Source organism: Acanthopagrus latus, chromosome 16, assembly GCF_904848185.1.
Source record: "Acanthopagrus latus isolate v.2019 chromosome 16, fAcaLat1.1, whole genome shotgun sequence".
In the NCBI taxonomy this organism is placed as follows: Eukaryota; Metazoa; Chordata; class Actinopteri; order Spariformes; family Sparidae; genus Acanthopagrus; species Acanthopagrus latus.
In genome coordinates, this window is record NC_051054.1 from 18372741 (window position 1) to 18396672 (window position 23932).

At 39.6% G+C, this 23932-nt stretch overlaps 1 protein-coding gene across 1 annotated transcript in view; it reads right to left on the reverse strand.

Annotated features, from left to right (window-relative positions):
- Window positions 1-23932, reverse strand: part of sntg2 (syntrophin, gamma 2) — a 68648-nt gene that overhangs the window by 23587 nt on the left and 21129 nt on the right. The window contains exons 2-10 of the mRNA XM_037072671.1: window positions 23362-23499; window positions 23190-23246; window positions 22974-23031; window positions 21661-21704; window positions 20626-20667; window positions 19491-19578; window positions 18197-18285; window positions 13528-13652; window positions 4275-4404 (exon numbers count right to left, since the gene is read on the reverse strand). Of these exons, the coding sequence (XP_036928566.1) occupies window positions 4275-4404; window positions 13528-13652; window positions 18197-18285; window positions 19491-19578; window positions 20626-20667; window positions 21661-21704; window positions 22974-23031; window positions 23190-23246; window positions 23362-23499 (771 nt within the window). The remainder of the gene's footprint in view (window positions 1-4274; window positions 4405-13527; window positions 13653-18196; window positions 18286-19490; window positions 19579-20625; window positions 20668-21660; window positions 21705-22973; window positions 23032-23189; window positions 23247-23361; window positions 23500-23932) is intronic.

Below are 23932 nucleotides of genomic sequence, written 5' to 3' on the forward strand. Positions count from 1 at the left end.
ATGATACGTTCACTTGTATTGATAGCTTCAATCTGTTCTGGGGTTGCCCTGTATTTTTCCAATGGTCCAATGGATTGCACCCCAACCTCCAGGACTCACAGGCGTTTGCTCACAACCAAATGCACCATAACTAACTGCAGATGCACCTGTCACACTGATTGTCTACCCAGCTACGGCTTTTCTGCTCCAAGTAGAAAGGGTGGGAAAAGTGGAGGTACAGTCACGATATACCAAGTAACATGATGTGGACTCAAGCTTTTGAATATACTTCTCAGCCCCTTCTCCTTGATTTATCTGGGTCCTGTTTTTTTAATTTTAATTGTTGATAACATACATGTTGACAGATACCACAGCCAAAGACTTTTTAGAATTGTGGGAATGTATGTCTTTAAACTGGTTAAACACGTTAATGTAGCAACTCACATTGGACATACTGTGAATTTAGTTATATCACATGGTCTCAACTCATCTTCTATTATTGATCCTGCTTTGTCTGACCACCACTGTGCGTTTAGCAGTTTTCGTCATTCTCTTCCAAGTACCACAGAATATACTATTAAAAAATGCTACATTACCCCTGACAACTCTCACATCACAAATAGCAACCTAAAATAATAATTTCTTACCATCCTCCATGCAGTAGCTCCAACTAAAACCAGGAAAATATCTACAACAAAGGTTGTCCCAAGGACAAATCTGAGAATCTGAGTACAGAACTGCTGAGCGCAGATTGTGTAAAAACAACAAACTAGAAACCCACCATAACATATTCCCTGAAAAACAACAAGGCAATTTGAAAAATCATATCAACCATATTTCTAAAGCAGAGCCGTTTTTTTTGGTATACGCGGATTACGCGGGTGCATAGGGCCCCTGCACCACTAGAGACCCCCTCAAGTTGCTAAATCCAGCTTCAATATCTGCGGAGTGACCCAACGGAAAAGGTGTGAAAAGTACTTTGCACTTTTTTGTAGCTCCACCACCAAGCAAGCCAAGGCGATAGGTGTGGCTGCTGATTGATCAGATCTGGTCTCTACCACACCACGTTGCTATGACAAACAGTCCTACTAAGCGAGGAGAGGCGAAACGAGTTTGCGCTGAGCCGCCAGGACTGGTCATTCACTGCATGGCATCAAAACCAATCTATTCCTATGGTTCAGAAAAAAGAAACAAGATGAAACTAGATGAAGAAAAACACTCACAGGATAAAGTTAAGGTTTGTTTTCATGATGTGGGTGGAGGGGGAGCTTTAATGCCGATTTTTTAGCTAGCTTAAGTGTTTGCTTTAGGAGAGGGCAAAAATAAAATGTATGTGTCACATGTGAATGGCATAACACTCACTGACTGACCAAAGTGACACCCGTTATGGGGAATTATAGCAGGTCCAGCGCGTTGGCATTACATTTGGGAGGGAGGGTGTGTTGTTGGTCAGATGTCTGTCATGTCTGCTGAATCCTTGTCCAGTGGGAGCTGCTGTTCTATCATAGACCTCCTATGCTGTTAAATATTTGCCACATAACATTAATTAAGGATTATTTTTGTGATTAATTTATCAATTTTAGTGTGTTCAGTTTATAGGTCTCTGATGTGAAGTGTGCTAAACAACACTAATACATATTAAGCCTATTGTGGATTAGATCTGTATCTGCCAGCAAAACATGCCTATATCCCATGTACAATATGATGCAAAGCTGGAATGTTTTGTCTTGGTTGATGAGGAATCACTAACCCTAATCCTAACCCTAAACAAAAATTGTAATAGAACTGACTGATTGATCCAGTTCCAACCTCCATTTTAAAAACAGCTTGGTGTCTACCCCACTGATTTTAAAACTGCTCTGGTAAAACAGATTCTGAAGAACCGGAACCTGGATATTCCAACACAGAGCAACTACAGACAGATTTCAAATCTTCCATAGAGAAACTATTTTTTAATCAATTAAGGAATCTTGTTAAACAAAAAACACGAAATTAGAAACGTGTCAGTCAGGTTTTAAGACACACAGAGACAGTCCTGCTTCAAGTAATGACTGACATCAGATCAAATCTTGACAACAACAAGTCCTCAGCTCTGGTGCTGGATTCTTCTTATTTAAGTGAGCATATCAGCCTGTCTGGAATTGTTTTAAACTGGATTACACATATATTTGTGGAAGAACTTTTTTTGCATCCATAGGCGACTGTTTCTCCAGTCACCAAAATGTGGCCAGTGGGTCACTGCAAGGATCAATTTTAGGATGGTTACTTTTTAATTTGTACCTGCTACCCTTGTACAGTGTCATCAGGAGGCAAGGCATCTCTTTCCACCACTATGCTGATGACACTCAGCTCTATATAGCTGAGTCTCCTGATGACACTGGGTCGACTGACTCACTGTATCTGATATATTAAGGCCTGGATGTCACAGAACTTTGTACAGCTCACACAGGACAAAACAGAAGTGCTGATCATTTCAAAAGCTCAGAGAGAGAAACCTGGGAGTGATCTTTGACTTGATTTTTAAGGCACTTGTACACCATGACACAAAAACAGCATTTAGTATTTAATCATATTTTGAGAGGGAGGACATTTCTCTCTCTGAGCAACACAGAGAGACTAATGCACATTTATATTACTAGCAGGCTTGACTGCTGTACTGTCTCTTATCTGGTCTGTGTATAATGAATCAGCCGCAATTAATACAAAATTCTGCAGCAGTACTAAGACCAGAGGGAGAGTGTACATTATGCCTGTTTCAAAGTCTTTACAGTGGTGGGTTTTCATAGTGATTTTAAAATTCTTGTATTAGTTTATAAGGCACTGGCCTTGCACCAGACTACACAACACAAAAGCTTTTAGATTATGAGCCAGGAAGGCCCCTCAGATCCTCCAGCTCTTCTCTTTTTGTTCCACAAAGCAGAACAAAAACATTTGCTGAAACTGCTTTCAGCCATTACAAAAGATTTTGTTTTCTCAAAATGCTGGATTGTGGTTGCAATATCGGATGCACTTACAAGCAAGGAGACAAGCCTGGGCTCTGCTGCTACCAAATTACGTCCAAAAAAGAAGGGAGGCAAACAATGGCAGCCATCCAAATACACATGTAATTGCAGCTGATACTTCATCAATGATAAGCTGAAATAAAAAGAAGTATATACTTTTATTAATTGCCCTATTTTTAGCCCTAAGTCACATCTGTTGTAATTGTTTTGACATGGTTTGTATCATGTATCAAGGTGACCAACTGCAGTGGTCTCAGTGAATTAAAGTTAAATAGTTTGCTGAGGAGTTGGGATGCTGCCTTAGCTGCAAACAATCTCAAAATGCAATGATTTGGAAATCCCTTTACAGCTTCAAGTTTGTGTTTAGACTGACAAACTTTGTTGGTGATTTTTTTGGTGTCAAGGGTAAATATACAATAATATTAATACAATAACGTTCAACCTTAGTTTATCAGTACTCGCATTTGCTTTACAATTAAGAACTTCTTACCCCCAAACTATGGTGTTATTCACCCATCCAGATCATGAAAACATATGACTGCCTGTACTTTAATAAGCTTTCATTCTGGCAGCAGTATAAGGTGAGGATTCTCCAAAATGTACACTGAAGTTGAGCTTGCAGTTAATCTTTATATCGTACCTTTACTATGGTTGACAGATGATCTAAATAACTGTATGAGTTTCTCTACTCTACTTTCCGTCTACATCTACTGTTTTGTCATCCAGGTCAGTGCGCAGGTCATGTGACTGAAATCTATAAATGGGCCAGACTGGTAATCGGTCAATCCATTGCATACAGTATTCAGTATAAACACACATGTGTAAATACATGTATAATTTACTTGTACTGTTGATACTTAAATTCAATAACTTAAGTATATTTTATTGCCAGATCATTACTTTTAATACTTAAGTAAATAGTTTCATACTTTTACTCAAGTATTATTCATTTGGGTGACTTTCATTTTTGGCATAGTAATATTTTAACATGATATCTTTACTCTAAGTATGACATTGTGGTAATTTTATAACACTGCTACAATTATTGCAATATTATTTTAAAGCCATATTGCCCAGCCCCAGCAAATGATAAAATACCACAAGTAAAAATTTAACTGTAACATGTCACAAAAATCAAGTGCATTACAAAATATTATTCAAGTAAATTGTTAAGTTAGATTTAAAATGATCACAAATGTATGAAAATGATAGATTTCCTTTCCACCTTCATTTTCAAATAAAACACTCACAGGAAAATCCAACCAAGCCTCTAACATTCAGAGGTGAACTTACATTCTCCTGTGTCAAGTCATTGATATTTGTAGATATTGCTTGTAGCCAATCTGTGCATTCTGCTGCAGAGCAAAATTGAAGAATACTGGGGCTGGCTCCTTCCATGGTGATGACTTCAAAACAGTTCAACCTGAAGGAGTGTAGAGGTCAAAATTAGACATAAGCCTTGCAGAACATTGAAAGCAATCTTGTACAAGGTGTAGCTGTAGCTGTTCATTACTCCAGTCAAGACTTGTGTTCCAATATGAACAGAAGTGTTTCTGAGCTTGATGGGCTTGTGACATGTAACTATACAAATATCTTCAGAGCAAATGCTATGAAGGTGCTCTTAATAAATACTCATCTTGAGAATGCTGATCATATACTGTGAGATGGTATTTTTCCTTTCAGTGTTAAGGGTCATCTTATTCTAAAAAAAAATAATCAAATGTTCCTACAAGATAAAAAGCAGAGCTGGCTCCCATTAAACAGGCACAAGCTCTGCGTGGGAGTACTCATGAATGTACTGCGACTTATAGCTGAAGTCAAAAGGTTAAAGGAATGGTTTGCCACTTTAGAAACAGACTTCCTGAAAGAGAATTAGATGAGAGGATTGATACCGTTTTCATGTCTACAGATAATGCTGCAGACAGTAGCTGGTTAGCTTAGCCTAGCTTAAGGACTGGAAATAGGAGGCAACATTTAGCCAAACTAAGTTACAAGATACACCTTGTTTGTTTAATCAAGCAGTATAAAAAGGTCACCAGGAGTCTTCAAGGCTGAGTGCAGTAGAACTCTATTTGCAGGCAAACAAAGCACACAAAGTCTGTGAACAAAGCAAACTGATCTGAGGTTCTGAGCATTGAGCATCCTCTTCAAACCCAAAGTACTGGGAGTGTCTTCCCATGGCTACATGTTCTAAACCAATCCCAACTCTTCTTTATTTCTGCTGACGCAGGTATTTTTCTGTGGAAACCCCCGTTCTTCCCTCTGCACCTGCTCGTAAGTTGGCGTACGTGACTCCAGTATCTTCGCCTACTTGCATAGCTTCATGTACACCAGTAGCTCTTAACCTCACTTTCTTGTTTAGTTTTTTTGTAAACAGGTGCTTTTCCTCAATATACATCATAAGCCCTTAGAGACTCTGGCCTTCAGGCTTTTTGACAGCCAAGTCCCCTTTTTAAATAATGAAAGGGTTGTATTTTTGGTTCACACTTCACATCATCACATTACAGTAGCTTTAATCAGTAGATGCACATCTCAATCAGCTGGTGCCAAGTACCATAAGTCAGTAACTACTTATTGTGGTTACATTATATTGACCACTATCTACTTACTATGGTTATTTTAAACTACACCTGCTGGTCAGACAACTAGCCATTGATTTGCATCGCAGAGATATATGAATTTGGCACAATTGTTTGTTCTGCAGCATTGACAAGAGACAGACAACTGTCTTCAGAGTTGTGATGTTAAGAAGGCATTTATGTCACTGTCAAGATATATACAGAACATATACTGAGGACAGCATAGTGAAACCAAGGCTTTCCAGCGGGCAAGATAACGCATTACAAGCTGGCAGATAATGATATCATCACGTGCAGCCAGTAGAGGAGCATCAAAGCAGTGTCCAAACAGACATAAACAACAAGACTGCGCAATGGTGGAGGAAGCATCTTCCTTAAAGACACGCTCCCGCTTCAGGTTTCTCTGTATGATCAAGTACACCATCAACTGGGTCCGCTGCAATCAAAGCGAGAGTGATAGCAGAAGCAGCCAAAGCACGCCTTTGAAAAGGCTAAGCTAGAAGCATCTATGGATATGCCTAATTATAAGAAAGAGGCAGCTGTCGCCATAACTGAAGCAGAAATATTTGAAGCTGCCGTTGACTTAGAGAGTAAGAAACACTCAGATTGAAATGTAGATTCATTCTAATCCCTTGGAAGCCACACTACACACTGACCAGTATGTGATCGACCAAGCCAAAGAACGAGGCACACAACTCCTGCTATGTGATGATGGTGTCCCAGCACATACAAAACCAAGGGAGCAAAGTTGAGTGATCTACTAATGGATCTTCAGTCAGCCAAAGCAGAAGGAGACATCCCTGGCCTCTCTTTCCTCAACACTGCAAGAGGAGTCAACCCTGTAGTGCAGAAGCTCCCATTCAATCTGCAGGAAAAGTGGACATCAGTTGGGGCATCGTACAAATGGAAAAATCACATTCCCTATCCTCCCTTTGCCTACTTTGTAAACTTTGTTAGCCAAGAAGCTAGCATTAGTAATGACCCAAGCTTCAACGTCATCTCTCACACAGACATGGCTCCCAAGGAGAGGACAGTTTGGGAGCCAAACAAATATAGGGAAGTCTCTGTCCACAAAAAATAAATATTTTTTGGATTCTGTCATCTCTGAGTGCCCTGGGGTTTAAAGCACAATGCCTCACACGCAATTACTTTTCTCACTAGGTGGGGCATTGATGAGGTCATCTAAGAGAGATTGCACTCATCAGCAAAATGTGATCCTTGTTGATATCTAATTTCACTGCATTTTAATACGCCAACACTTCCAGCATCAGAGATAGCTGTCACTACACATGGAGGCAGTGGGTGATGGTTAAGCAGTCTCATTCATCTGGAGAATTTGCAACATCATAGGCAAATTCTTAATGGCTAGAAAATGGGGTGATGTTGTGCATTTACTTGAGCTGAAAGGCTAATATACTGTACACAAAAACAAAAGCTGTTGAATGCACAGTATGAAGAGGGAAATCATCTAAGACAGCTCCTAAACCAAACACTTCTCTCTCACTCCCAGCACTTCCTTGAGGTTAGATGTTATAAAATCAGCATTCCTAACAAATCCTCTTGTGAGCATGACTCCCATACAGTATCTGCAATAGGCTTGTTAAAATCTCATGTTCTGCTGGCAGTGTAATGACCCAGCTACTCTCCAGGGGAGATTTTCACTGGACTTAAATGTAATTCTTTGGTTTAGCAAGTGTGCAAATTATTTCTGTGTAAGTGCAACCTTATACTGTGATTTGTTTCACAGTAGAGCATTACATGTTCTGAATTCTTTTGAAAAAAAAAAAAGGCCAAAACATCTCTCTTTCAGTGAGCACTGCAGAGATAAAGTGAGCTAGTGATGAATGATATAATAAGCAGAATCTACAGTGTAGCGGTTAGAAGCCCTTCAATTAATGCAAAGCCTTTGGGAGCGTGCAGTAATGGGGGATGAAAGTGCAAAAAATAAAGGCAAGAGATTAATCAAAGCAAGAAACAGCTGGCGGATCAATGTCAGGACAGCACAACCTTGTCAGGAGGAGCTGCTGAAGCCTTTCCACCTTCAGTGAATAAGGCTAAAATGTTCACTGTGAGACAGCAGAGGGAGATCTTTCATACATCTGCAGCAAAACTACTATGCCTTGCGTGCTGACTAGGCAGTAATAAATCCATTGAGAGGGATCAGAGACATATCATCCAGTCAACATGCAAGATGAGACATGAAGAATATATGGTGGAAGTTAATTAGTTATAGCGTGAATGGCAATGAGAGAGAAACTGTGGCTGGTCTGCTGATTGCCAAGTAAAGCAAACAGACAGGCTTTGGGGCATTTCATTTTTAGCATAATTAACTTCAGAAACATGTTTGCTTTTGATATCCCACTAAGGAATTCATTCATCTCGGATCAGCTCTGAATCTGTGACAGTGATTTAAAAAAGTAACACACAGCTTAATTAAAAAACACGGGACTGGATCATCAAAGCTGAGTATCAGATTATTTTGATTGATTTCTAGCTTATAATGAATGCAAATAATTGCATGCCTTTATAAAAGAAACCAACCAAAAAAAAAAAATAGTGAGGTAGACAAAACCCATTTTAATTTGCACATTTCCTTCCCTTTCAAATGTATCCATTTTGACATCTTAAGCAAAAGTTTGAGAATGATGCACTGACAGACCAAGAAGCTGGTCTGAGACCTCACAGAAAATTCTGTGCAAAAGAATGAAAGAAGGTCTCCTCTGACTTTTTCACTGTTGGCCATCCATGTGGCCTTATTTTTAGTGCAAGCAATTCCCCAATTCCCCCTGTTGAGAGGAATTAAACTGAGTAATTGTTACATGCTCCCCCTCTGCTGGCCAGGACGTGCACCTGTGACTGATGCTTGGCCTCCTGCCTTTTAAGGTGAAAGCGGTCTGACTGATTATGAACCAAAAAGAGAGGGTAGGGCACTGAGCTCTGGCTCTCCCGCCATTCCACCTCCATCCAGAGCTGTCGTCAGTCAGCCTGGAGGCTGACTTTGGTATTACGTTTTGTTTTATGTTTATCTGGTGGGTGTGGTGGTCTAGTTTTCCTGACTTTGTTTCGGTTAGATTTAGTTGTTTCTTTGTGTTAGGGTAGAGGGTTAGTCGCCCAGCTCTGACGGCCCTGCTGGGTTGGTCGTGGAGGCTGGATTTTGGAGTTTGTTTGGGTTGCTCGATCAACCTAACTAGACAACTTTGCATTTTCTGTATGATGAGTTGTGAATATCAGGAATTTAAGGATGTGGTTCTGCAGTCAGATGAAGATAAGGTGTATATTAGTTTATATTAGGTTAGGTCATCATGTACAAATATCTAGAAAAACACAAATTACAAAAAAGGTACTTTATTCATAATTTTTTAAAAAATCATTGGTCATTTCAAGCAACACTAAATGCAACAAGAAGAAAGATGCATTAACCTATGGGTTCCCACCCTAACCACTTGTTGATTAATTTTTGGTGATAATAATAATTAAAAGTTATGATCAAAAGAGTGGAATTTAATATACATACAGCTCAAATGTCCCTACAGCTACAGCAGTATGAGAAATATTATATGCCAAGTTTATTTCCTGTGATCGGTCTGCTAAGAAGCCTCATGGAAATTATTTTTAAAAGTTACCCTTTGTATAAACAAAGGGTAACTTTGTACCAAACTCACTGCTGAACAGAGACACACAGCAAATTTCAATAAAAGAGAAACATGAAAGAAGTTTTGTTTTCTAGAGCAATCTGACACAAGCCCCACGACAAGATCACATATCCAGAGCTTGAAACTACAAATCCAAGCTGAATTGTTTTGGGTTTTTTTTTGTTTCACTTTTTTTGTTTCAATTCAGTGAACCTGTAATCTTGTGACTATAACCTTCAGATCAGAAGCATTATGCCAAATTAATCCTCACACATACACCAGTTCAGTAAGATCTCATCAGTTTGCCCTCTGTTTTACCTTGCTCATTCCTCACTGATTGCCTATTGTCGGGCTGTCTGTGACTTGGCACCTCCTCGGCATTCTCTGAGTTTGTCAGTTCTGTCTGCAGGAAGGTTGATCATTGTGCTCGTCCAATGCAGACTGTAATTAAAGCACACTTTCTGTAATTCCATATTGCAATGCTCCATAGTACTAGAGTGCAGCTTCTGCTCAGCTATTTTCTGCTGTTGATTGACGCTGCTTAGTCTTCAGCAGTAGGTTTTGGGCAGCCACATCTTGGTGCACTGTCAAATCTATTTATCTGGAGATTTATTGCATCCATGTCAACCACCGATTCTAAGCTTTGCATTTTTCTCTAATGATTCCGATACAGCAATGTTGTCCCCATTTGAACTGTGCTGCCGGAAATTTAAACTAGTATAATTTGCATTTTTGTATTAACTGTAAAACCGGTGTATGTGTTTCTCTTATTTAGTTCTCCAGATTATTTGGTGAGAGACACATTGTGTTTTTCCTGCTGTGCAGAGAGTATATGTCCCTCCTCCTGATGGTATATCCCGTGCTGCATCAAGCAATCTAGATATGGCTGATAACTCTGGCTGTGGCTCCTCTGGGCAGGAGGAAGTTTATAATGAGAAAGACGAGATTGACGCTGACTCTCGGGTGGGTAGGACTGCCTTGAGTCTGGGGATTTTTCTTTTGAGGCCCTGCTACTCAGGCAACAGTAACTGCCAGGTTTCCTCCACCGCCTTCTCCACCAGGAGCTTCTGCTCTGGGGCCAGAGGCAGGCACTTCTGCCAGTGTGCCAGGATTTGCCAGACTGGAGGGTTCAATTCTGGTCTTGGGGTGGCTTGAAGTTGCTTCCATTTTGAATGCTAACATTGGGTGCTCTATTTCAAGCCATAAGGGCAGGTGACTGGTTTAACACAGTGGACCTTCACCACGCTTAATTTCACATTTCCATGAGTCCAGAATGCAGGCATTCATCAGGTTTGTTCTGTTACCATGCTCACAAAATGCAATATTCTCCACTTATTCCTCTGTGGGGGAAGAGCATCCAGGTATTCAACTACCTGGACAACCTTGTGTGTGCACCATCGGAAAGCCTAGCACAGAGCCACACGCTACTATGCTGTCATGCTTGGGCTGCATCTAAATGTGGGAAAAAAAGCCACCCAGCCAGCTCAGTCCAGTATTTGAGGCTCGTTCTAGACTCAAGGCCTTCCCATGTTAGAAGCGGTCACGTTCCCCTGGGCCAGGGGGCCTGCAGGGTGACCATAATGGCCGATGCCTCTCTGTTGGGCTGGGATGGGCAGGTTTTTCTCGGGGTTACTGTGGTCCTGCACAGCAGGTAAGGCAAGATAGAGGCAGTTTCCTTAGCTCTAAAACATTCTGTCACGATTATAATGGGGATGCAGGTCCTGGTCTTATATCAACTGTCAGGGCGAGTTGAGGTCTCCATCCCTGCATGTTTGGCAGTTCAGTTGATCAAGCGTGTGACCCACGCACAGAGTGTAGTTAAAGATTCTTGCTTGATGTGCTTTCAGCACTGCTGAGTTTAGACAGTATGATCTGAGATCTCAAGATCTGTCTGTGCTCTTTGTGCATGTGAACACACGCTGGCAAAATGTGGGACAAAATGCTCTAGATGATTCAACAGCCCTGCAGCCACCAGGTGAGTGTGGGGGGCTGGGAGACCTGTTAGGATGATCACTGTATAAGAACAAAGAGGTGCACTGTAATGTTAATCATGTACTTGGATTCTGTCACCTGCCAAGATAAGCAGAGGATGTTTGTGAACACACTCTTTTGTCATCTGACACTGCGTGAGGAATGTCTGCTGAAAATGTGTCACCTGAGCTCAACAGTTCATGCATCATGTAACCACCCACACCCACGTGAAATATTCAAACCAAATACCTTCTAGCTGACTCTGAATTAAAAGATTGAGAGTGAATGCAAGTAGATGGTCTAAGAGCAGGAGGCAGTAGCAAGGTATGAAAAACCACAGCCTTGTAATCAGAGACATCACTATCTAGCAACTCAGTGTTATTTAAAGAGACACCATAAGACAACACAAGGTCAAGCACATGTCCCTTATCATGAGCTGGATGTTTAACAGACTGTTCAAGATTGAAAGACTCAAACCAGTTTATGAAGTCAGCAGTAAAACCAGACATGGAGGGGCAACGAATGTGCATACTAAAATCACCAAGGATAAGGACCATATCTGGTCATAATAAATGAAAGAAGCTCAAAAAAATTCTTGAATGAAACCAGTGTTGGCCTTGGTTGGTGGGCTGTAGATTAAAACAAACAATAGAGGATGCTGGACAAAAGAAAACACAGAGTCAAGAGAAGAAAAAGTATTAAAAGACATAGAGAACATTTGTACTTGGTAATAAATATGACCGCTACCCCTCCTCCAGGGCCTGACAGCCTAGGTTGATTAAAACAGGACTAGTTAGGGGGACATGCCACAGTTAGTGAGACAGAATAACCAGGGCTTCACCAGGACTCAGTGATGAATAAGAAATCAAATTTCTTATCAAATAAACTTACATTTAGTAGACTAAGCACAGCAGAAGTGCTGGAGACGGTACCAACAGTAGCAACAGTATGTTGAATTGATAATGTTTTTGACCCTGTTGTTTGAGTGAGTGGAATGCAAACTCAGTTAGTTTTTTTGTAGAATTAGCAGAGTAGCTGGGTCTATAGGTGGCATGGTTTAATGTGACCATTATAGCTATATTGCAAGAGTGTTCAGAAGGACCCAGGGAGGAACAGCACCACTGGAGATTATAGTACTAGCCAATGTAATGTCCAGTGCTCCATTGAGCAGGTGAGTTGATTGCCAAGAAGAGTGCCACCAGAGTTGGATACAGCAGGTGGGGAAAACTGTTAGCAATAGGGAATTTCACGTGTTCTCGTCATGTTGGAGCAGACCTGGGGGCAGCTATCAAGCACTGACAGCTAGCTCAGTTAGCTCCTAAAGTGGAGCAAAGGAGTTTGAGAGGGTCATCATCCCCATCCAGTGAGAACAGAGGAAGAGAAACCCTTCTCCCAGTTCTCACAATGGATGGCCAGGAGAGTGACCGGACAGCAGATGGAGTGACACTATTTTCAAGACTCTCAGCACTGGAGGGAACATCCTGAGGCAGCACACCTAGCCTGGAGAACAGTAAACAATGTCGCTGAAGGACATCATCCAGAAGGCTCTCGATAGAATGGAGTTCTGATATTAGACTGGATAGATTGAATTCCACTTGGGTAAGTCAATCAATTTAATGTTATGTTATGTCTTTAATAATAGCATGCACTTGATATGACATGGAGGAAAGTCAATGTCAGTCTCCAAAGAAATGCGTGAGAGCCTAATTGCACCTTATTGCACCTCAAACAAAAAATCTTTTATATTGCACCTTTAAACAAGGAAAATTGCAAAGTATAACACATGATAAAACATGCTTATGTAAAGGCTTTAGCAATTTGTAAGAATTCAATCAATGTCTGTATTTAGTGTACAACACATATACAGGAGTGAGTTATCAGCCATTACTTTTATTACTGCTTCTATAAAAATACTAAAAGAAGATTACAGTTTGAAAATGATCATAATCTGTTCAACAATCATAACCCTGAGAAGTATTTGACACGGTGTAGGAAAAATAAAAAATGGTATTACGGAATGTTATTCAGCCTCAGGATCTGTAAGCTATGACTTTGTACAATTTCTATAAAAACAATAAACCTCCAGCGGTGTTTTGTCTCTGTTATAAACTCAAAAACTGAATAACCTTACAATCAATAATAATAATAATCAAATTCATTTACAACTTCAACCAGTGGTCTCCCAGTCGCATCTCCTAAGTCGGAGCCACATAGCTATGGTGACCTTCTAAGCCATTTATGCCTGTGCATAGATATTGGCATTAGTGTCCTCTGGCCTAAATGTAAAGTGCTTGCTAAGCCAACAACTGTGCCCAGTGAACTGTGCAGCTTAGAGGTTAAATATATCATATCATTATATCTTACCTTAATTTATCTGTGCCAGCTTTGTATCTGGACACTCTGGCCATCAACAGGGGCAGGGAGACGGCATCCAGCCAGCGCTTCTCATACTTGGGTTCATTAGCTGAGGGCAAGGGGGGTGATGGAGCCTGCGTGGAATACATGAACAATGCAATGAGCATCCTGCTTCCTGAGTCTTTTTGATCATTGAGAATGTGATCTGGATGCAACGCTAGCACCCTTTACATGAACAAGTCCTTCCCACAAATTTCTTAACCTGGGTTAATCAGCTGTACAGTATGTAAACATGTACTCTAACACTGAGAAGTTCTTTCAGGAGAGAAGTTAAAGCATTGACTATTAATTCCAAATCCTGATAGTGTATATACAAAGGCTACCAGTGTCTTTTTAATGCAGGGCTCTCTCATTAGAGAACATGTTATACTTTTGGCTGACAAGCCGTGATAGAAGCTGGAACCAACCATCAAAATTCTTACACAGGCCTCAATAAAACAATATATTTTTTTAATTATTAATTCACAATCATATATGGGTTGGGACAGCCATTATGTAAATTATCATTCAGATTTTGACTGCAGCCAAGTTCTGGGTGACACATGTACGAATGATCAAAATACACTATCACACTTCCATTTTGCTAACATTACCCCATTACTGTATGAGCTAAACGTAAGGGTAGTGTTCATTTCTGCCATACAGCGTAGTAAAATTAATTTTTTGTTACTGTTGTTGTATCAGCTTGTCTCACTCATTTAGACTTTTTCCTGCAATTCGAGAATGAGTTTCAACAAACCCAAGTCAGCTGCCGTCCAGCAGTTTGATGCACAGGTATAGCGAGTGATATGAATCCCAGAAAATGTATTTTCTGTCAGCTTCATGCACCTCACCCCAACGTGCCTCTTGTGGCTGCACTGCATCAGCTTTATTGGGTCTGCTGTCAGTGGATAAATTGCTGTCTCTTACTCTCTCTAACTTTTCTCCCTGTGTTGCCACTGAGCATTAATGAAAAAATGGTGAGTTTAGAAAGAAGTCCTTCCTCAGTTTTGAGGAAAGCATTTACAGCTGATGGTTTAAATGTCATATGTAACTGAAATTTGCTGAAAAACATTTGGCCTTCAGTTCCAGGAATGCAAAAATATTGTTGCTGTCTCATGGTGTTTCACTCCTTTCCGTAAGCAGTTGCTGTGAACATCATCAAGGCCATGTTGGTAAAAACAAACAAACAGAAAAACATCCCCAAACACAGCCTTGGGCCTTGAAGTTATCATGCAACATTAATGTAAAATCAAATTATTTGCTACACAGGAGGTCTTAAATTCAGCTCTGCATCAAAAGAAACATTTCAACATCTGCTGGTAGAGATACCTTACAGCCTTCTCTTTGTGAACTGACAAGCAAGTAAACTAAACAAAAGTGTGACTTTCTGACACAACAATCAATGAATGGAAGATTATAAAAGCAGTATTAACTGATGGTTAATACTTCAGGTGCTTAGTGTTACTGAGTTAGCAAGCTGCTAAACAACAGGCTCACACAACTGTCGAGCTAGCATGTCTTTGTGTGACTAGCTTGCATGACTCTTTTCAGTTATACAGTCTTTTGCTTTGATGGTTGTAGAAAAATATTGATTCATGCAGCTTGAAATGTGTCCAACAAATTCCTTTTTGGAAAATATAGCAGTAAAAAAAACTATTTTTCAGAGGAAAGAAATATGATACACCTTGTTCATCTAGTTTACTGTTCTGAATATGTATGAGTTGCGTGGTGCATCTATGGTCATTTACTATTCCAACACTCGCTGAAGCTCACGCTGACCATTTCCATACCGGCCATTTTGCATGATGCAGGGTTTCCTGATGGCATGGAATGTCTTTTTTTGTTTTTTTTTGAGGGGGCGAGGGGGTCAGTTATGGGTTGCCCTACTTTCCTGCAAATCTCTCTCTGGAGGCTTTCTGTCATTACACCCTGAACATTAAAGTGCATTCATGACTTGACTGCACTGGGGATAAAAAAAAACACAACAAGCAAATACTCAACAAGTCATACAGTATTCCTTACTTGCCAAGGAAAAATAATCTCATTTGACATGAGAAGACACTAACTGGAGGCCAGCTCTTGCTACTTGTTTTTCACTGCTTAAATGTTATTTCTGTGATGAGGAAACAGGTGAGCTAGGGAATTCTAGAGAATTAAATGTTAAAAACTAGGTGAAGGTGAAGTACACAACCTAAGAACTGAAAGAATTGCAGACCATGCAAAAGCCCCTTGCGCAGGGATGTTCTGCTTTTTCCAGCTCCTGCTACGGATTTAAATGGAATCACTTTATATGATCTATATAATCAATGTAAGGTTAAACCGGCCATCTGCTATCCCTAACACTTTCTCTGAATAATTCATGTGAAATGACAAGCAGAAGATGCAGTCTCACTGCTAATCTTTCATTATAGATTACCATATTAATATGCAATTTTCTCCGGCCTTACCATTAAAACTGTGATATATTGGATTTGGTGAAAATAATTAAACATTTCCCACTCCTCATCATTCACAGTAGAGGACCTCTACTGGTGTGCCAAAACTAATTTACTTAATACTTCTGCAGCACAATCATGAGCTATTGTACATACACTAATACATGTTTATTTGGTCTTTATTACAGTTAATTGTGCCATTCTTCTAGCATGATGTAAGATTCATCAGATGCTTTTAGAAACTAGTGCCACATTTCTCCTGGTGATGCAGACAATGGGCTGACTGGATCAAATTTTACTTTGTTAAGATTAACTGGTAAAATCCCTCTGTGGAGTCAGCTACAGCTACAGTGAGAGTACTCCCACCTATCATCCCAGCAGCATACACTGTAATCTCAGCAATCATCAGTATCCTGAAGCAAGCTCAAGGAGCAAATAACAGCCTTGAGGGATAACAAAATGAATTATTTTACAGTATGTTCAATTCACATTATTCACTCAATATTCACAATTCAATTAACAATGTAAGTAATTCACTCATTCATCAATTTGTGTGGAGTTCAGTATTGTATAAATCAATTGTGTTGTTTTTGTTTTGTTTTGTTTTGTTTTAAATAGGGGCGGGATATCTGGAATGAATGTTACAATATAGCTGGCTCTTTTCGACACAAAAGAGCGATGGCTCAATTCCGAGCGCCACACCCCATCTCTAAGGCTCAGCCCAGCCCACCCTGCAGAGGAGATTCATTTCAGCCCTTTGCATCCGCAAGCTCATTCTTTCGGTCACCACCAAAAGCTATGACAAAGGTGAGGGCTGGAATGTAAAGCATCTGGTAAATCTAAAGCTTTGCCTTCATCTCCCTCTTCAGCATGATGGTCCGGCACAACAAGTGAACAAAACACCAAAATGCTTAGGGATAAGGATACTACAGGTACTATGGCGTACTAATACCCATGTTTAAAGAATCTAAAGTAGTATAAAGCCGTTTGCATCTCCAGAGGAAGCTGCTTATAATCTAATAAACTACCTCCTGTGATGTCACTCAGTGGCCAAGTTGCATTGTGGGTAGTATAGGCACCAGGTTTTGGAAAATAGTCCACCGGTCTAGCATTGCTCTGTTCCAACACTTTTAGACATTATAGACAATTTACAAACATATGACTAAAACTGACTCAGCAGAAGCAGAGATATCATCTTTCTTCTTGTTCCGTTTATAAACTTGGTGCCTATATTTCCCCCAATGCAACTTTGCCACTGAATGACGTCACAGGTTGCAATTTATCAGATTGCATACAGCTTCTTCTGGAGCCGCAACAGGCTTTATACAATGTTTTCCCCTAAGCAACACTGTCCAAGACCTGTAAACACATTTCAATGTGTAAAATCCACTGTTTTCTTTGTAAGTGACAGTTTAGCAATACATATGTGCACAACACAAAGAGGACGGGGCTACTATACAGAGACTACAGATACAAAGGCCTTTTTAATTAACTTACTTTTAAAGTAAACTGGGATGCCAAGAAACAGTAACACATTAATTCGAAAGCAGTATTTTTTTTGAGTCACTTGGATGAAAAATCCAAATACTCATATATTTACTCAATATTTTTTTCTTTGCCAGCTACTTTTAAATGTCTGTTGAAATTACATTATATTTAATTGTGATTACAAATCTAAGCCCCTCCACTGGAGAGGATGTGGCTTCATAGGAAACCCCTGACACATTTTGTGGACTGTTTTGGGACTAAATTACAAAATGTATTTGTAGAAAATGTAGCAGTTACGTAGGTTGGGCTGGCCTGTAAGCATTATACTTCCTGTACTACCACAAAAGTAAAAATAGGGGAGAAATTCAGAATATGAACAGACTTTATCATTTATTTAAACCACACCAGTTGATTCTAAACTGGAAAAACTACCTAACACCTCACCCACCTATCCCAGACCATGGACTGCAACTCTGGAGGGACATTTATTTAGGAAGATCATCTGCTGTTGAGTGAACACATTTTTATTGGGATAATTTTGGGTGAACAATTTTGTCTTTATACTGCCACCTGTGTTTCAGAACCAACTTCTGTGTCTATGTATGCAGAGTTGTGTAAGAGTTGTAAAAACTAAAAGGATATAGGTCCTGATTAGGAAACAAATCAAACACAATATAAACATTTTACATGAGATATAAATAGATCTTTCTTACTGTGCTGTTTCCGTTTCGATTTAAATGTAAGCCACTGTCAAAGAGTGGAGAGGACACTCGCCTTTGATCAGTGGACGGCCCGGGAGAACCTGAGGAAGGAAAGAGAATAATTCAGATTCTTTACCAAAAGGCTTCTGGAGAATCACTGTTCAACATTTAGTTTCCATTATGATTTAATTCCTTTCACCTGAACCCCAAAAACAATGGCACAGTTCACAGTGCTAAATCTGAAGGTTTTATTCTGCTGCCCTGCCATTAAGCCATGCAGTTCACTTTAGTGAGGTTGTGGACTGCATCCAAAAGAGACAAATGCTGCTCTTTGATATGATATTAGTTTGGCGTGAAAGGACCTGCTTTCTGATTCGGTCACGCTCAGTAAGCGGCTCTGGGCCATTGCTAAAACAAAGAATGGCTTAGAGAGAATACAGCTTGAAGCTTTTCATTCTCAGGCGAAAATGTCCAGTTCATCGGCCAAACACCCTACAGAAAAACCCGATCATCTCTGCACTGATGTCTTCTTCTGAATGTTAACTTCCACAGCTAGATTTTCTCACCACAGAATGTGGTCTTTCTCCAACTTAACTCCATCTTTTTAGGAACCAAGCAACTTTAGATTCTAAAGTTAAAAGATTGAGTCCTCTGCATCTTTGAGCTTTACTGACAAGTGTGTGAAAGGGCATATTATAATGGCAGTTATAAGTGAGTCTTCCTCTCTCCGTTTCTATGCTTTAGTTTTACTATTGTTACTCGCAGGTGAGTTAATCGACCTAAACATGAAGCATCCATAGCACAAACTCATAATCCCTCTTCACACTCTCCTCCTCTTCCTTTCTTCTTTCTCTCCCTTTCCTCAGCATACCACTGCTGCTCTTTGCATTTAGAAGAAACACTGAATGCATATAAAAAAAAAAGACACATAAGTCCCACTTATTTTAAAAGAGTACTCCAAAAAATTGCAAATTTTTCCAGATTTTCCAGTTTACTTTTTGTGCTAAGGGTGCTTCAAGTTTCTCATTTTCTCGCAAGCTACCATCACCTTTATCGGCTCCACATGGATGATCTTAGCATCTGTGATTTCATCTCTTCAAGGTAACTACAGAGCAGGGGAATGCAGCGCGGGGTCTTTCTGACATTAAAGCTTGCCTCGGGCTACTGAGCATGACAATGTATTACTTTGAAATCAATCATCCATTGAGTTGCTTTAATGCGTCAAAGTGTGCAAAAAGACAATTCCTTTATGGCCAAAACGTCTCAATGAAGAGCTTGCATTACAGCAAAACTACACTACTCTTACCTAGAGGCAGTTTTAGAAATGATGGAACTTCTCGCAGGTAGCGAACGGTGATGGTGACCTCATCTCCTGCAGTGCGCAAGAGGTGAACCTGACAGGAGTGAGACAAATAGAGAAGGAGACTGAGACTGAGATAGATAGCAAGAGACAGAGATTGTGACCAATGTAGCGAGATTAAATTTAATCTCACATAAATGAAACGAGCCACATTCATTTCAAGCTGTACACAGCCTGAGCAAACTAAACATAACAGAAGATGAGTGAATAATGTGTCATCATGAGCTAAATCCTGATAGAAGTCTGTCATGACAGGCAGCAGCAAAGTGACAGCTGACACCACAAAGTAATTACTGTAATGTGTGATTATGTGATGTCTAAGTGATATAAAATGTTGTCATAGTATCAAAGACGCATTCAAGTATGTTAGCTTTAAATTATAAAAATGGAATCTGTCCATCACATATTCATCTTGTAAAAGAGAGAAAATAAAGCAGCAGATAAGACTAAGTTGAAATTCAAGGTCACTTCAACATGCCTTAAATGCATTTCTGTTATCAGATCCCTCTCTATCTTCTCCAGCACTGTGTCATAGGCCTTGTTACTTTTGCCTGAGCATCTGTCAGTGCTGCTGTGAGTGTGACAGCCTGCCATTAAAAGCTCTGGATTGTGTTCTGAAGAGAAACTGCTCATTATGTGTTTTGACGCTCTGGAGGTGAATATTGTGAACAGCTGTTTGGGGCCTCACAAGGAGAGAGAGATGACAGACATGAGCAGAGGGTGTGTGAGTGAGTGGAGGAGAGGAGATGGAATCTAGTAGCATATACTGCAGACAATACTTAACCAGGAGGGATGCTAAATTGTATAAAAATACTAAAATATCAATATTGGCGCCCTAAATTCCAACGCAGCTTTTGATACCAATCTGCTCCTTTTCAATCTTTCCAATTTGTCAGTGTTAACCAAGAAAAGAAAACACAGCCTCCTGCCAAATTGACAGCACAACTCACAGTGATGAAGTGTACCCACGTGCTGAAAGCAGAGTTTGAGTTTGTGTTAAACCTAGGAGAAGGATGGCAAAGCAGCGGATAGATGGAGCAGGGCGTTGGCTTTTTAAACAGTCGATTACAAATATACTCACAACTTCCTCATGAGTACAAGGCTCTACATTTATGCCATTGACCTAAAGAAACCAACAGAGAGTGGAAAAGCAAAATATAAAGTAAATAACAGTATGTTTTATGTTCTAAGATACTGTACACGAAGCAACTGCGAACAGATGCAAAATAACCAAAAAGAAATGTTAAAAACGACCACAAAGAGAAGCAAAACAAATGCAAAGAGACCCAAAAAAAAGAACACAGAGAAATGCAAACAACCACAACAAATGCAAAACAGTCACAAAGACAAACAAAAACAACCACAAAGAGATACGAAATAATCACGAAAAGATGCAAAACCAACCACAGACAAAACGCAACACAATCAAAAACAGACACACAGCCACCACAAAAAGGCCTCATAATGTGTCCATGTCTATAGTCGAAAGCAACTCGTTTTTAAAACCACCCTTGCTCTGCTGCGTTTCCTGCCATAACTTAAAGTATGTAAATACATGCAATATCCTGCAGCGTGACAATATAAATAAGTCATTGCAAATAAATGTGAAACAGAGGTGATCCAAAGGTGGACGCACTAGCAATTCAGTTCATAATGCATTTCATAATCACTTCCAATATGAATGATAATATTGTTTGGTTGTCCAATGAACCTCCTTAACATTCTAGATAAAATGAACATCCAATAAACCTGCCAGACAGATCTAAATTAACTTTTAAAAGACTAAACGCTTCAAATTAACAAGAGACTATTATTTCTTTGTGTCTTTATGATTAATCTCACACAGAATCTGACAATGACTAATGTTTTAAAGTTACATCTTAATTGTGTTATGTTTAAATACAACAATATTTTACCATAATGTTATTTCTTAAAAAGAGCATAGGACATTGAAAGTCATATTTGATCAAAATAATATCTTTTCTTCTGAATGAAATTACACTACATGAGAGCAGAAGCAGATTGAAATTAAGATGTTGCATCTACTCAAATGTGTCTACTCAGCAGTGACTCAAATCAGCCTTGATGCAAATAAGTCACGATCTGATGTACAGACCTGCAACACAGCATCCCCGATGAACAGCTTCCCCGTCTGATCGGCTGCAGGTGCCAAATGTCAAGTGTCACAGATTAATGAAAACAAAATAATTAAAATAATTGCTCATTTCATACATGGTAACGTGGTGGAAATAGCAATAAGTGTCTCTGCCTGAGCCATCTCTGAAAACATCCTACAGCTCTGAGAAAGAACACAGGAAAAGCCTGACATTTGAAACTAAAAGCTCATTTGCAGCGGCGCAGGAGGAAACAATGAAAGCTCTGTCGAGAAAAGATTTGTAAAGCTCTGTGAAAAGGACTCTTGATGTCTCCGGGTTATGAAGACATGATTTTCTTGTATGCAAAAATGGTATTAAGAGGGATTTCAGGGAAACGACTGAGTCACAATACACTCAAATTATCTAACAGGATAGTGAGAGGTAACTGGTTCTTATAATTTGGCAGACAAACATGGCTGAAGTACTTTCTGTTTCATCTAGCAAACAGTATGGTCACTTTAAACTAATACTCTTTAATACTGTTGATTTTTTTTGATGTTCTGTGAATTTGGTCTCTGTTTTGATTATAATAATTCTCAGTGCATTTTCTTTGTAAATTCACTGCAGTTATGCATGTTCACCACTAGTTGGAAACATTGATTACAGCATTGAAAGGTGTTAAATAAGATTTGGTGATGATTATGTTTGAATTATGTTTTTTGTGGTAATGTAAGAGCAGTTAAACCAGACTGGTCAAATTTGACCGGAAACACCAAAATAAGGGGGGAGAAACGAACATAATACAAGAGTTGACAAGTTTTGGGTTTTTTTTAAAAATAGTGTTAAAATCTCGTCTTGTCTCCATTCATGAACCCAGTATTGTGCATCATATTGTGAGCTGAGTGTATCATCACTATTTACAATCCATTTGCTGGAGTATACATTTTCAACTAAGACATGAGACGGGTATCAAACTATTCGCCTTAGTCTGAAAAAAGAAAAAGCAAGGGGTTGAGTATTTTTTTTTCACTCTTTTTACTGTTTGTACTGTCAATATGACCTGAAAACGAAATACAGTAAATCTTAAAAGTGCCTCTTTTGTGGAAATTATGCTTTTACACGAAGGTTTGACTCATATACATTCACAAAAAAAGCCTTGGTTGCATTTTGTCGAGAGTTTCACTTTAATATAAATGTAAGTGATGCTCTCTGACTGCTCAAAATTTCTTTGTGAACTTGCCTCCAGTGTCTCTTACTATCTACGTTTAGCACTGCATTGACAAACCACTGACACATACATGTTACAGTATAGTGAAACAAAATACTTTCTTACCAATTTGATCTTTGAAAATCTTCGAAATTACCACAGGCACGTTGTGCTCTGCACCTCCCTGAAAAGTAGGAGAGAGAGATAAGAAAAGAATTGTGTTGAGTTTGGGCGCTGGTATTCACTGCCAAAACTGCTTTCTCAGACAAACAGTCAACTCTGCATCCCAAAGACTTTTCATTTCAACTTGAGTCTCTCCAAAATCAAAACTTATCTGCTTACTTTGATGCTTAAGCCCAGACCGCCAGTCGGCTGTCTTCGCAGTACAACAGTTCTGTGCTTTAGAAAGTGGGAGTTTCTTATTGGCAAGAGATATTGTGAACATTCGAAACAGTATTGTGGAGTTATGCAGCATGAATTACAATGCGAGCCTTGAGCCCTCTGGCGCACTTACATTTACTTGGGATTCACTTCCACTTGTGCAAACTACATCCAGCTTCTGTATGGTTAATACCTCTTTGGTCAGTTTCAGGCAGACATCATAGGTATTGTTGGTCTCCTCATTGTACAGCAAAGCAATTCCAGATTGTGTCTGTTGAAATTGAGAAGAGCATTGATATTTTGCCAAGCAGAGCAATTATGTACACAATGAACATTTTAATCCTCTTTTCTCAATGTGCCATTTGTGTAACCCATTCTCCTCGTCTAGTTTTGGGTTGATTGGTTTTGCATCTCATTGTGAAAGCTTCAACCTTTGTGTGGCAGGAAACAAAGGATTGCGTGCTTTGACTTTCATATTTTTACATGACAAAAAAAAAAGGGATGGACAAAAGTTCAGGAAATTGCACTAGGCAGTCTGACTTTCAGCACAGAAACGAAGACAACAGCCAATGCAGATAAAAGAGCAGAGCACAAACATCACAATTTGACTATTTCTAAAGGAGGTGAGCAGATTTCACAAACACCTGTATACAGAACACAGTGAAGGTTTAATGAATTATCATCTGATATGTCTCTGTTCACTC